The sequence below is a fragment of the Nerophis lumbriciformis genome, linkage group LG18 (genome assembly GCF_033978685.3).
Source record: "Nerophis lumbriciformis linkage group LG18, RoL_Nlum_v2.1, whole genome shotgun sequence".
Taxonomy (NCBI): domain Eukaryota; kingdom Metazoa; phylum Chordata; class Actinopteri; order Syngnathiformes; family Syngnathidae; genus Nerophis; species Nerophis lumbriciformis.
Window position 1 is genome coordinate 6,464,624 of NC_084565.2, and position 14,135 is coordinate 6,478,758.

The 14,135-nt window shown below is 38.9% G+C and overlaps 1 protein-coding gene across 1 annotated transcript in view; it reads left to right on the top strand.

Moving 5' to 3' along the window:
• Positions 1–11,096, top strand: part of gtpbp6 (GTP binding protein 6 (putative)) — a 41,288-nt gene extending 30,192 nt beyond the window's left edge. Inside the window, exons 8-13 of the mRNA XM_061977544.2 lie at positions 4,658–4,728; positions 4,789–4,947; positions 5,058–5,266; positions 6,721–6,869; positions 10,651–10,803; positions 10,871–11,096. Of these exons, the coding sequence (XP_061833528.1) occupies positions 4,658–4,728; positions 4,789–4,947; positions 5,058–5,266; positions 6,721–6,869; positions 10,651–10,803; positions 10,871–10,997 (868 nt within the window). The 3' untranslated portion in view covers positions 10,998–11,096. The remainder of the gene's footprint in view (positions 1–4,657; positions 4,729–4,788; positions 4,948–5,057; positions 5,267–6,720; positions 6,870–10,650; positions 10,804–10,870) is intronic.
• Positions 11,097–14,135: the final 3,039 nt, after the last annotated feature.

Consider the following 14,135-nt stretch of genomic DNA (forward strand, 5'->3'; position numbering starts at 1 on the left):
AAAATGTAAAAGCAATTTACAATCAGGACACATTCAAATTTGAATCTTTTTTTGTTGTTAACTCCTACCATCTAGTGCCTACATTTAAGATTGTGTGCTATAAAACAAGTAAAACATCACTACAGTCAAAACAGGTTAGAAAAGCTCCTTCTGGTTGCATGGACATGGCCTAAATGTATTTTTACACATTTTATATTCATAAAATGTGGGGGGTTTTCTAAGTTGATTTAGAAAATGTTTTTTATTTATATATATATATATGTATATAATTTTTAATTTTTTTATATTTAATTTTTTTAATTATTTTTATTGTTATTTAAAAATGTAAAAGCAATTTAGAATCAGGATAAAGTCAAATTTGACTCGGTTTTTTGTTGTTGACCCCTACCATCTAGTGCCTACATTTAAGTCTGTGTGCTATAAAACGAGTAAAACATCACTACAGTCAAAACAGGTTAGAAAAGCTCCTTCTGATTGCATGGACATGGGCTAAAAACATTTTTTTTTTACAAATTTTATTTTTATTAAAAAAAAAAAATCTAAGATTTTTTTTTAAAATGTATACATTTTTTTAAATTATTTTTTAAAATTCTTATTTTTATTATTATTTAAACATTTACAAGCAAATTAGAATCAGGAAAAATTTAAATTTGAATCTTTTTGTTGTTGTTGACCCCTACCATCTAGTGCCTAAAAACTTATTTTTACAAATTGATTTTTATAAAATGTTTATTTTTTTCTAATTAGATTGTTTTTTTAAATGTATATATATACATATTATATATTATATTATATATTATTATTATTATTATTATTATTATTAAAAAATGTAAAAGCAATTTACAATCAGGACACATTCAAATTTGAATCTTTTTTTGTTGTTAACTCCTACCATCTAGTGCCTACATTTAAGATTGTGTGCTATAAAACAAGTAAAACATCACTACAGTCAAAACAGGTTAGAAAAGCTCCTTCTGGTTGCATGGACATGGCCTAAACGTATTTTTACACATTTTATATTCATAAAATGTGGGGGGTTTTCTAAGTTGATTTAGAAAATGTTTTTTATTTATATATATATATATGTATATAATTTTTAATTTTTTTATATTTAATTTTTTAAATTATTTTTATTGTTATTTAAAAATGTAAAAGCAATTTAGAATCAGGATAAAGTCAAATTTGACTCGGTTTTTTGTTGTTGACCCCTACCATCTAGTGCCTACATTTAAGTCTGTGTGCTATAAAACGAGTAAAACATCACTACAGTCAAAACAGGTTAGAAAAGCTCCTTCTGGTTGCATGGACATGGGCTAAAAACATTTTTTTTTTACAAATTTTATTTTTATTAAAAAAAAAAAAAATCTAAGTAGATTTTTTTTTAAATGTATACATTTTTTTAAATTATTTTTTAAAATTCTTATTTTTATTATTATTTAAACATTTAAAAGCAAATTAGAATCAGGACAAATTCAAATATGAATCGTTTTTTTGTTGTTGACCCCTACCATTAGTGCTTACATTTAAGTCTATGTGCTATAAAACGAGTAAAACATCACTACAGTATTTGTTTTCCAATCTTTGTTAAAAGTGGTGACGATTCGATTCAGATCCGATTCCCGATTCAACACGAGTCCCAATTTTTAATAAATCAAGGAAACATTTACCAAAATATGACTGAGGTGTATACCTACAAAATGAGCCGTGAGCGGGTGTTGTCATCACCATCATGTGTGTTAGACATGAGCGGGTGTTGTCAACACCATCATGTGTGTTAGACATGAGCGGGTGTTGTCAACACCATCATGTGTGTTAGACATGAGCGGGTGTTGTCATCACCATCATGTGTGTTAGACATGAGCGGGTGTTGTCATCACCATCATGTGTGTTAGACATGAGCGGGTGTTGTCAACACCATCATGTGTGTTAGACATGAGCGGGTGTTGTCAACACCATCATGTGTGTTAGACATGAGCGGGTGTTGTCAACACCATCATGTGTGTTAGACATGAGCGGGTGTTGTCAACACCATCATGTGTGTTAGACATGAGCGGGTGTTGTCAACACCATCATGTGTGTTAGACATGAGCGGGTGTTGTCATCACCATCATGTGTGTTAGACATGAGCGGGTGTTGTCATCACCATCATGTGTGTTAGACATGAGCGGGTGTTGTCATCACCATCATGTGTGTTAGACATGAGCGGGTGTTGTCAACACCATCATGTGTGTTAGACATGAGCGGGTGTTGTCAACACCATCATGTGTGTTAGACATGAGCGGGTGTTGTCAACACCATCATGTGTGTTAGACATGAGCGGGTGTTGTCAACACCATCATGTGTGTTAGACATGAGCGGGTGTTGTCATCACCATCATGTGTGTTAGACATGAGCGGGTGTTGTCAACACCATCATGTGTGTTAGACATGAGCGGGTGTTGTCATCACCATCATGTGTGTTAGACATGAGCGGGTGTTGTCAACACCATCATGTGTGTTAGACATGAGCGGGTGTTGTCAACACCATCATGTGTGTTAGACATGAGCGGGTGTTGTCAACACCATCATGTGTGTTAGACATGAGCGGGTGTTGTCATCACCATCATGTGTGTTAGACATGAGCGGGTGTTGTCATCACCATCATGTGTGTTAGACATGAGCGGGTGTTGTCATCACCATCATGTGTGTTAGACATGAGCGGGTGTTGTCAACACCATCATGTGTGTTAGACATGAGCGGGTGTTGTCAACACCATCATGTGTGTTAGACATGAGCGGGTGTTGTCATCACCATCATGTGTGTTAGACATGAGCGGGTGTTGTCATCACCATCATGTGTGTTAGACATGAGCGGGTGTTGTCATCACCATCATGTGTGTTAGACATGAGCGGGTGTTGTCAACACCATCATGTGTGTTAGACATGAGCGGGTGTTGTCATCACCATCATGTGTGTTAGACATGAGCGGGTGTTGTCATCACCATCATGTGTGTTAGACATGAGCGGGTGTTGTCAACACCATCATGTGTGTTAGACATGAGCGGGTGTTGTCATCACCATCATGTGTGTTAGACGTGAGCGGGTGTTGTCATCACCATCATGTGTGTTAGACATGAGCGGGTGTTGTCAACACCATCATGTGTGTTAGACATGAGCGGGTGTTGTCATCACCATCATGTGTGTTAGACATGAGCGGGTGTTGTCATCACCATCATGTGTGTTAGACATGAGCGGGTGTTGTCATCACCATCATGTGTGTTAGACATGAGCGGGTGTTGTCATCACCGTCATGTGTGTTAGACATGAGCGGGTGTTGTCAACACCGTCATGTGTGTTAGACATGAGCGGGTGTTGTCAACACCGTCATGTGTGTTAGACATGAGCGGGTGTTGTCAACACCGTCATGTGTGTTAGACATGAGCGGGTGTTGTCAACACCGTCATGTGTGTTAGACATGAGCGGGTGTTGTCAACACCATCATGTGTGTTAGACATGAGCGGGTGTTGTCAACACCATCATGTGTGTTAGACATGAGCGGGTGTTGTCATCACCATCATGTGTGTTAGACATGAGCGGGTGTTGTCAACACCATCATGTGTGTTAGACATGAGCGGGTGTTGTCAACACCATCATGTGTGTTAGACATGAGCGGGTGTTGTCATCACCATCATGTGTGTTAGACATGAGCGGGTGTTGTCAACACCATCATGTGTGTTAGACATGAGCGGGTGTTGTCAACACCATCATGTGTGTTAGACATGAGCGGGTGTTGTCATCACCATCATGTGTGTTAGACATGAGCGGGTGTTGTCAACACCATCATGTGTGTTAGACATGAGCGGGTGTTGTCATCACCATCATGTGTGTTAGACATGAGCGGGTGTTGTCAACACCATCATGTGTGTTAGACATGAGCGGGTGTTGTCAACACCATCATGTGTGTTAGACATGAGCGGGTGTTGTCATCACCATCATGTGTGTTAGACATGAGCGGGTGTTGTCAACACCATCATGTGTGTTAGACATGAGCGGGTGTTGTCAACACCATCATGTGTGTTAGACATGAGCGGGTGTTGTCAACACCATCATGTGTGTTAGACATGAGCGGGTGTTGTCAACACCATCATGTGTGTTAGACATGAGCGGGTGTTGTCATCACCATCATGTGTGTTAGACATGAGCGGGTGTTGTCAACACCATCATGTGTGTTAGACATGAGCGGGTGTTGTCATCACCATCATGTGTGTTAGACATGAGCGGGTGTTGTCAACACCATCATGTGTGTTAGACATGAGCGGGTGTTGTCATCACCATCATGTGTGTTAGACATGAGCGGGTGTTGTCATCACCATCATGTGTGTTAGACATGAGCGGGTGTTGTCATCACCATCATGTGTGTTAGACATGAGCGGGTGTTGTCATCACCATCATGTGTGTTAGACATGAGCGGGTGTTGTCAACACCATCATGTGTGTTAGACATGAGCGGGTGTTGTCAACACCATCATGTGTGTTAGACATGAGCGGGTGTTGTCAACACCATCATGTGTGTTAGACATGAGCGGGTGTTGTCAACACCATCATGTGTGTTAGACATGAGCGGGTGTTGTCAACACCATCATGTGTGTTAGACATGAGCGGGTGTTGTCATCACCATCAGGTCACGTGTGAAGAATGACTTCATGAAGTTGGACCAGCAGGGCGGAGGCTCCAGGTACATCGGAGGCTCAGGTAAGACCGGTGTTTAGTGGTGACGCCACACCTTGGTCAACCTGGTCCTGGTGTGTGCAGGTGAGACCCAGATGGAGATCCAGCAGAGGCTTCTGAAGGAGCGGGAGATGAAGATCCGCTGTGCCCTGGACAAGCTGAAGAAGAGGAGGCACCTGCTGCGTTCCCGCAGGAGACACAAGGAGTTCCCCCTGGTGTCGGTGTTGGGCTACACTAACTGTGGTGAGTGACACAACCCCCTCCATCCTCGCCCTCCTTTCATTGGCGTGTGTGTGTGTGTGTGTGTGTGTGTGTGTGTGTGTGTGTGTGTGTGTGTGCGCGCGCGCGCGCAGGTAAGACCACTCTCATCAAGGCGCTGACGGGCGACCAGCAGCTGCAGCCCAGAGACCAGCTCTTCGCCACGCTGGACGTGACGGTCCACGCCGGTCAGCTGCCGGGTCGTGTGACGGCGCTCTTTGTGGACACCATCGGCTTCTTGTCACAGCTGCCACACCCACTCATTGACTCCTTCTCCGCCACGCTGGAGGACATCAAACAGTCGGTAGGACTGCACTTTGTCTGAAGGACGCCAGGATTTCAAATATATATATATATAATATATATATATATATATATATATATATATACAATAATATAATTTAAAAATAATTATACATAAAATATTTAAAAAAATATATAATTGTCATTAAAATATAAAAATGAATGACTAATAATTATAATTAAAATGTCAAAATAAAATATTGGTAATTTTTTAAGTCAAAATCTAAAAATAAACAAACTAATGATAATTATAAGTAAAGTCTAAAAATAAAGTAACGATGATTGTATTTAAAATATACAAATATAATGATTATAAATATAGAAATATATTTATAATTATTATTAAAATATAAAAGAGTCATTATAATGAAAATATAAAAATGAAATAATCATAGATAAAATATAAGAATATTATAATTACCATTAAAATATAAAAATAACAATGATAATTATAATTCAAATCTAAAAATAAAATAAGATGTACACATTAAATAATGAAAGTTAAAATACTGTAATAAAAATTTTTATAATTAAAGTATACAAATGTAATAATCATCATTAAAATATACAAATAAAATAATCATAGATCAAATATAAGAATATTATAATTACCATTAAAATGAAACAATGATCATTAAAATTAAAATATAAAAATAGAATTATAATAAAATATAAAAATAAAATAATTGTACATAAAATATAAGAGTAATATAATTATCATTAAATATACAAATAAAATAAGCCTTCATAAAATAAAATAATATCATTACCATTAAAATATAAAAATGAAACTGATAATTATAATTAAAATATAAAAATAAAATAATCATATATAAAATATAAGAATATTATACCATTAAAATTAAACAATGAAAATCATAATTAAGATATAAAGATAAAATAATTATAATAAAATCTAAAAATAAAATAATCATGGATAAAATATAAGAATAATATAATTATCATTAAATATACAAATAAAATAAGCCTTGATAACATATAAGAATAATATAATTACTGTTAAAATATAAAAATTAAACAATAATTATAATTACAATCTAAAAATAAAATACTTATAAAATAATTAAGGTTAAAATACTGTGATAAAATATAATAAATATAATTTAAGTATACAATTAATGTAATAATTATTAAACTATGAAAATTAAAAATGTATCATTAAAATATAAAATTAAATCATGGTAATAGTAATTGAATATAAAATAATTATAATTAAATATAAAACTACAATAAAAAGTAAAGTTGGGCATGTATTGACAATTTTCTTTTAATGAAAATGTCAAAACAAAAGATCTTTAAGTAAATGATCAACAAAATAAAGTCCATTGTGTGCTTTTTATGTTGCACTCATGAAACAATTTGAAGATGCCCAGGTTGGTGCGTTGTGCTGGTCCACTCTTGTGCTTCTTGACCTTTGTCTTGTGGCGCCTGCAGGACCTGCTGGTCCACGTCCGGGACATCAGCCACCCTGAGACCACCAACCAGAAGGCCAACGTCTTGAACGTCTTGAAGAACCTGCAAGTCCCTGAGGGCCTCCTCAGCTCCATGATGGAAGTCCACAACAAGATAGACCTGGTCCACAAGTAAGAACCTGCCCTGGGTCTTCACGTATCACTTGTAGCACCGATTCACCTTAAATCAAACGGTGCCATATTTCGACACCTATGTTGCACGTCATGACTCGGCACCGGCTCAAACACTTGGCGAGGAAACAGGCGTACTGGTAGGGGACCGCCTCTAGGTCATGTTGTCATTTTCCATGGCAACAAAGCAAGCACGCCTGATTGAAAACTCTCAAAAGTAAGGCTCCTCTTTTCAAAATGTGCTAGCTCGATGCTAATTGTCATATACATGCTACTGGTTAGCATTAGCTATTTTACATGTCCATTTCAACATCTCCAAATGTGTTAATGAGAACTACAACTAAGATGCACGTTATAATCAAACAGCTGGTGTGTAATTAGTGCAATACTTACAGTATAAACACTTTATAGGGCGCAACAAGACATTCAACTTAATGGCAAAGACTACAATTTCACATAAGATATTCATATTTATTTATTTAACGTTAGCATGCATTAAATACAAAAATATGACCTGAGGTGTATACCTGCAAAATTAGCATAATAAAGCTAGCATGCTAACGTTAGCATGCATCAAATACCAAAATATGACTGAGGTGTATACCTGCAAAATTAGCATAATAAAGCTAGCATGCTAACGTTAGCATGCATCAAATATCAAAATATGACTGAGGTGTATACCTACAAAATTAGCATAATAAAGTTAGCATGCTAACGTTAGCATGCATCAAATATCAAAATATGACCTGAGGTGTATACCTGCAAAATTAGCATTTGCTTGATGCTAATTTACATTGGCTTTGCTATTGACATGCTACTGGTTAGCATTAGCGTTTTACATGGCGATTTCAACACCTCCAAATGTGTAAATTAAAACTTCAACTAAGATGCTTGTTACAATCAAACATCCATCCATCCATCCATTTCTACCGCTTGTCCCGTTCAGCTGGTGCGTAATAAGTACAACACTTACAGTATTAACATTTTTCAGGGCGCAACAAAAACCTAAACACACCATAGATTGTAATGTATTGTCCTTGCAACTGTAATTGACACAAAAAAACTGCTCCACTTTTACTAAATGTGCTAGCTTGATGCTAATTTACATTGGATTTGCTATTGACATGCTACTGGTTAGCATTAGCGATTTTACATGGCGATTTCAACACCTCAAAATGTGTTAATGAAAACTTCAACTAAGATGCATGTTACAATCAAACCGCTGGTGTGTAGAAAGTACAATACTTACAGTATTAACACTTTTTAGGGCGCAACAAAAAACTAAACAACACACCATAGATTAGTTGTTTGTTGCGCCCTGAAAAGTGTTAATACTGTAAGTGTTGTACTTATTACGCACCAGCTGTTTGATTGTAACAGGCAAAAGAAAAAACGCTCCACTTTTACTAAATGTGCTAGCTTGATGCTAATTTACATTGGCTTTGCTATTGACATGCTACTGGTTAGCATTAGCGATTTGACATGGCGATTTCAACACCTCCAAATGTGTTAATGAAAACTACAACCAAGATGCACGTTACTATCAAACAGCTGGTGTGTAATAAGTACAACACTTGCAGTATTAACACTTTTCAGGGCGCAACAAAAACCTAAACACACCGTAGATTATACACTACTGCCATCTAATGTATTGCCCTTGCAACTGTAATTGACCACCCCCCAAAAAACGTTCCACTTTTACTAAATGTGCTAGCTTGATGCTAATTTACATTGGCTTTGCTATTGACATGCTACCTGATTAGCATTAGCCATTTTACATGGCGATTTTAACTTTTGACTTTAACTTAATTTCAACCCCTCAAATGTGTTAATTAAAACTTCAACTAAGATGCACGTTACAATCAAACAGCCGGTGCGTAATAAGTACAACACTTACAGTATTAACACTTTTCAGGGCGCAACAAAAACCTAAACACACTGTAGATTATACACTACTGCCATCTAATGTATTGCCCTTGCAACTGTAATTGACCACCCCCAAAAAAACGTTCCACTTTTACTAAATGTGCTAGCTTGATGCTAATTTACATTGGCTTTGCTATTGACATGCTACCTGATTAGCATTAGCCATTTTACATGGCGATTTTAACTTTTAACTTTAACTTAATTTCAACACCTCCAAATGTGTTAATTAAAACTTCAACTAAGATGCACGTTACAATCAAACAGCCGGTGCGTAATAAGTACAACACTTACAGTATTAACACTTTTCAGGGCGCAACAAAAACCTAAACACACTGTAGATTATACACTACTGCCATCTAATGTATTGCCCTTGCAACTGTAATTGACCACCCCCAAAAAAACGTTCCACTTTTACTAAATGTGCTAGCTTGATGCTAATTTACATTGGCTTTGCTATTGGCATGCTACTGATTAGCATTAGCGATTTTACATGGCGATTTTAACTTTTGACTTTAACTTAATTTCAACCCCTCAAATGTGTTAATTAAAACTTCAACTAAGATGCACGTTACAATCAAACAGCTGGTGCGTAATAAGTACAACACTTACAGTATTAACACTTTTCAGGGCGCAACAAAAACCTAAACACACTGTAGATTATACACTACTGCCATCTAATGTATTGTCCTTGCAACTGTAATTGACCACCCCCAAAAAAACGTTCCACTTTTACTAAATGTGCTAGCTTGATGCTAATTTACATTGGCTTTGCTATTGACATGCTACCTGATTAGCATTAGCCATTTTACATGGCGATTTTAACTTTTAACTTTAACTTAATTTCAACACCTCCAAATGTGTTAATTAAAACTTCAACTAAGATGCACGTTACAATCAAACAGCTGGTGCGTAATAAGTACAACACTTACAGTATTAACACTTTTCAGGGCGCAACAAAAACCTAAACACACCATATACACTACTGCCATCTAATGTATTGCCCTTGCAACTGTAATTGACCCCCCCCAAAAAAACGCTCCACTTTTACTGATTGTTAGCTTGATGCTAATTTGCATTGGCTTTGCTATTGACATGCTACTAGATTAGCATTAGCGATTTTACATGGCGATTTCACCGCCTCTAAATGTGTTAATTAAAACTACAACTATGATGTGTGTTACAATCAAACAGCTGGTGCGTAATAAGTACAATACTTACAGTATTAACACTTTGTAGGGCGCAACAAAAAAACACCATAAACTGTACACTACTGCCATCTAACGTCTTGGCCTTGCAACTGCAACTTAATGTACCTACTCAGTGGCCTAGTGGTTAGAGTGTCCGCCCTGAGATCGGTAGGTTGTGAGTTCAAATCCCGGCCGAGTCATACCAAAGACTATAAAAATGGGAGCCATTACCTCCCTGCTTGGCACTCAGCATCAAGGGTTGGAATTGGGGGTTAAATCACCAAAATGATTCCCGGGCGCGGCCACCGCTGCTGCCCACTGCTCCCCTCACCTCCCAGGGGGTGATCAAGGGTGATGGGTCAAATGCAGAGAATAATCTCGCCACACCTAGTGTGTGTGTGACAATCATTGGTACTTTAACTTTAACTTAATGTAGAAAATTGGCACTGTTGTAGTGGTATCGATTCCCAGGCACCGGGAATCGGTACCGTATCGGTTCAAATGTGTGTATCATGGCTAAATTAATTTCACCTCATCAAACCTTTTCTAACATTCCACACGACCAAACGATACAAGTACGGATGATATCGATATGGAGCGACAAATGTGTATGAGGACAGTGAGGGGCGTTACCATGGCGACAGCTTGACCCTCTGAATCCCTGTCAGCTACGAGGCGACGGAGGCCGACGTCTTCCCCGTCTCCGCCCTGCGGGGGCGTGGCCTGGAGGCGCTGCGGGAGGCGGTGGAGGAGCGCGTGCTGACGTCGACCGGGAAGCGTGTGCTGAGCCTGAAGGTGAAGCTGGACACGCCTCAGCTCAGGTGAGCCCCGCCCACACACGCACGCCAGGTTAGAGGTGGCGTCGCTAAACGGCGCCCTCCGTGACAGCTGGCTGTACAAGGAGGCCGCCGTGCAGGACGTGAGCGTGGACGCCGACGAGGGCTCGGCCGTGGTGGAGGTGGTCATCAGCGCCGCCGCGTACGGACGCTACAGGAAGTGTTTTGTGGACGTGTAGCGAAGTGCCACCTTTAAAGGTCACAACATTAGGGACACTATGATGGAGTCACATGACCATTCATGGTCTGCAACAATCAATAAAAATATATATTATTGAGTATCTGTTTGAACTGAATCCATTCTGAATCGAGTCGTCAGGAATCGGATCGAATCGTTTGGTGTCCAAAGATTGACTCCCTGAATGTAGATCACTTTGGTGGATTCTTACTCATCCTCTTCTAAATTGGCAAAAATCGAATCAAAAACATTTTCAGCCAAAAAAAAAAATATATATACCGTATTTTCCGCACTATAAGGCGCACCTAAAAACCACAATTTTTCTCAAAAGCTGACAGTGCGCCTTATAACCCGGTGCGCTTTATTACGATTCATTTTCATAAAGTTTCGGTCTCGCAACTTCGGTAAACAGCCGCCATCTTTTTTCCCGGTAGAACAGGAAGCGCTTCTTCTTCTACGCAAGCAACCGCCAAGGTAAGCACCCGCCCCCATAGAACAGGAAGCGCTTCTTCTTCTACCCGCCCCCGGAAGAAGAAGAAAAAACGCGCGGATATCACCGTACGTTTCATTTCCTGTTTACATCTGTAAAGACCACAAAATGGCTCCTACTACGCGACAAGGATCCGGTTCATAAAAAGACGCAATCTCTCCATCCGCACACGGATTACTACCGTATTTCACAGCAACTGATATACCTGTGAACCGCACTGTGGAACGGGAGCACGTACGGTGAATATTCGCACCACAGGGAATGAGAAGTCATCCTTCACTGTGGTTCTAGCTTGCCATGCTAACTTCCACCCATGGTGATATTCAAAAGGAAGACCTTGCCAAAAGAGACCTTTCCAGCCGGCGTCATCATAAAAGCTAACTCGAAGGGATGGATGGATGAAGAAAAGATGAGCGAGTGGTTAAGGGAAGTTTACGCGAAGAGGCCGGGTGGCTTTTTTCACACAGCTCCGAAGGCGAACACACCTTCACTAAGACGGGCAGACAGCGCCGGTCGACATACGCCAACATCTGCCAGTGGATCGTAAATGCCTGGGCAGATAGTTTCGGTCACAACTGTGGTCCGAGCTTTCCGGAAGGCAGGATTCACAGAACTACTGGACAACAACAGCGACACTGAATCCGATGACTTCGACGAGGCGGAGCCGGCCATTTTTGGATCCCACGCTTGCGCAACTTTTCAATTCGGACACCGAAGACGAAGAATTCGAAGGATTTACGAATGAAGAATAACTTCAGAAGGTGAGCGCTATGTTTATTTTGTGTGTTGTGACATTAACGTTCGAGCAACATTATGTTGCTATTTATTGCTCTACACCATTTTGAATTTTACTATGTTTGTGATTGCACATTTGCGTACATTTTGGGACAGAGTTGTTAGAACGCTGGTTTTCAATATATTATTAAAGTTTGACTGAACTATCTGACTGTTTTTTTGACATTCACTTTAGCGCAGCGTTTTTTTGACATTCACTTTAGCGCAGCGTAGGCGCGGCTTATAGTCCGGGGCGGCTTATTGGTGGACAAAATTATGAAATATGTAATTCATAGAAGGTGCGGCTAATAATCCGGTGCGCCTTATAGTGCGGAAAATACGGTATATATATATTTTGTTTTTTTAATTAAAGTATTACATTTTTTTAAATATGTTTTTAGGCATCTCCATGCAAGCAGAAGGAACTTTTCTGACTTGTTTGAAAAAGTTGTATTATTATTACAACAAATATTACATTGAGAAGATCGTGTTGAATCGACTACTGTTGAATCAAGTGTCGTGTTGTATAGAGTACCCTGTTGAATCAACTAATCTGTTGAATCAAGTGTCGTGTTGAATCGACTACTCTGTTGAATCGACTACTCTGTTGAATCAACTAATCTGTTGATTCGAGTGTCGTGTTGAATCGAGTACCCTGTTGAATCGACTACTCTATTGAATCGAGTACCCTGTTGAATCGACTACTCTGTTGAATAGTGTCGTGTTGAATCGACTACTCTGTTGAATCGAGTGTCGTGTTGAATCAAGTGTCGTGTTGAATCAACTAATCTGTTGAATCGAGTGTCGTGTTGAATCGACTAATCTGTTGAATCGAGTGTCGTGTTGAATCGAGTGTCGTGTTGAATCGAGTGTCCTGTTGAATACAGTACTGTTGAATCGAGTGTCGTGTTGAATCAACTAATTTGTTGAATCGAGTGTCGTGTTGAATCAAGTACTCTGTTGAATCGAGTGTCGTGTTGAATCGACTAATCTGTTGAATCGAGTGTCGTGTTGAATCGAGTATCCTGTTGAATACAGTACTGTTGAATCGAGTGTCGTGTTGAATCGAGTGTCGTGTTGAATCAAGTGTCGTGTTGAATCGAGTACTCTGTTGAATCGAGTGTCGTGTTGAATCAAGTGTCGTGTTGAATCGAGTATCCTGTTGAATACAGTACTGTTGAATCGAGTGTCGTGTTGAATCAACTAATTTGTTGAATCGAGTGTCGTGTTGAATCAAGTGTCGTGTTGAATCGAGTGTCGTGTTGAATACAGTACTCTGTTGAATCGAGTGTCGTGTTGAATCGACTAATCTGTTGAATCGAGTGTCGTGTTGAATCAAGTGTCGTGTTGAATCGAGTATCCTGTTGAATACAGTACTGTTGAATCGAGTGTCGTGTTGAATCAACTAATTTGTTGAATCGAGTGTCGTGTTGAATCGAGTACTCTGTTGAATCGAGTGTCGTGTTGAATACAGTACTCTGTTGAATCGAGTGTCGTGTTGAATCGAGTGTCGTGTTGAATCAAGTGTTGTGTTGAATAGTGTCGTGTTGAATCGAGTACTCTGTTGAATCGAGTGTCGTGTTGAATCAACTAATCTGTTGAATCGACTAATCTGTTGAATCGAGTATCCTGTTGAATACAGTACTGTTGAATCGAGTGTCGTGTTGAATCAACTAATTTGTTGAATCGAGTGTCGTGTTGAATCGAGTGTCGTGTTGAATCGAGTATCCTGTTGAATACAGTACTGTTGAATCGAGTGTCGTGTTGAATCAACTAATCTGTTGAATCGAGTGTCGTGTTGAATCAAGTGTCGTGTTGAATCGAGTACTCTGTTGAATACAGTACTGTTGAATCGAGTGTCGTGTTGAATCAACT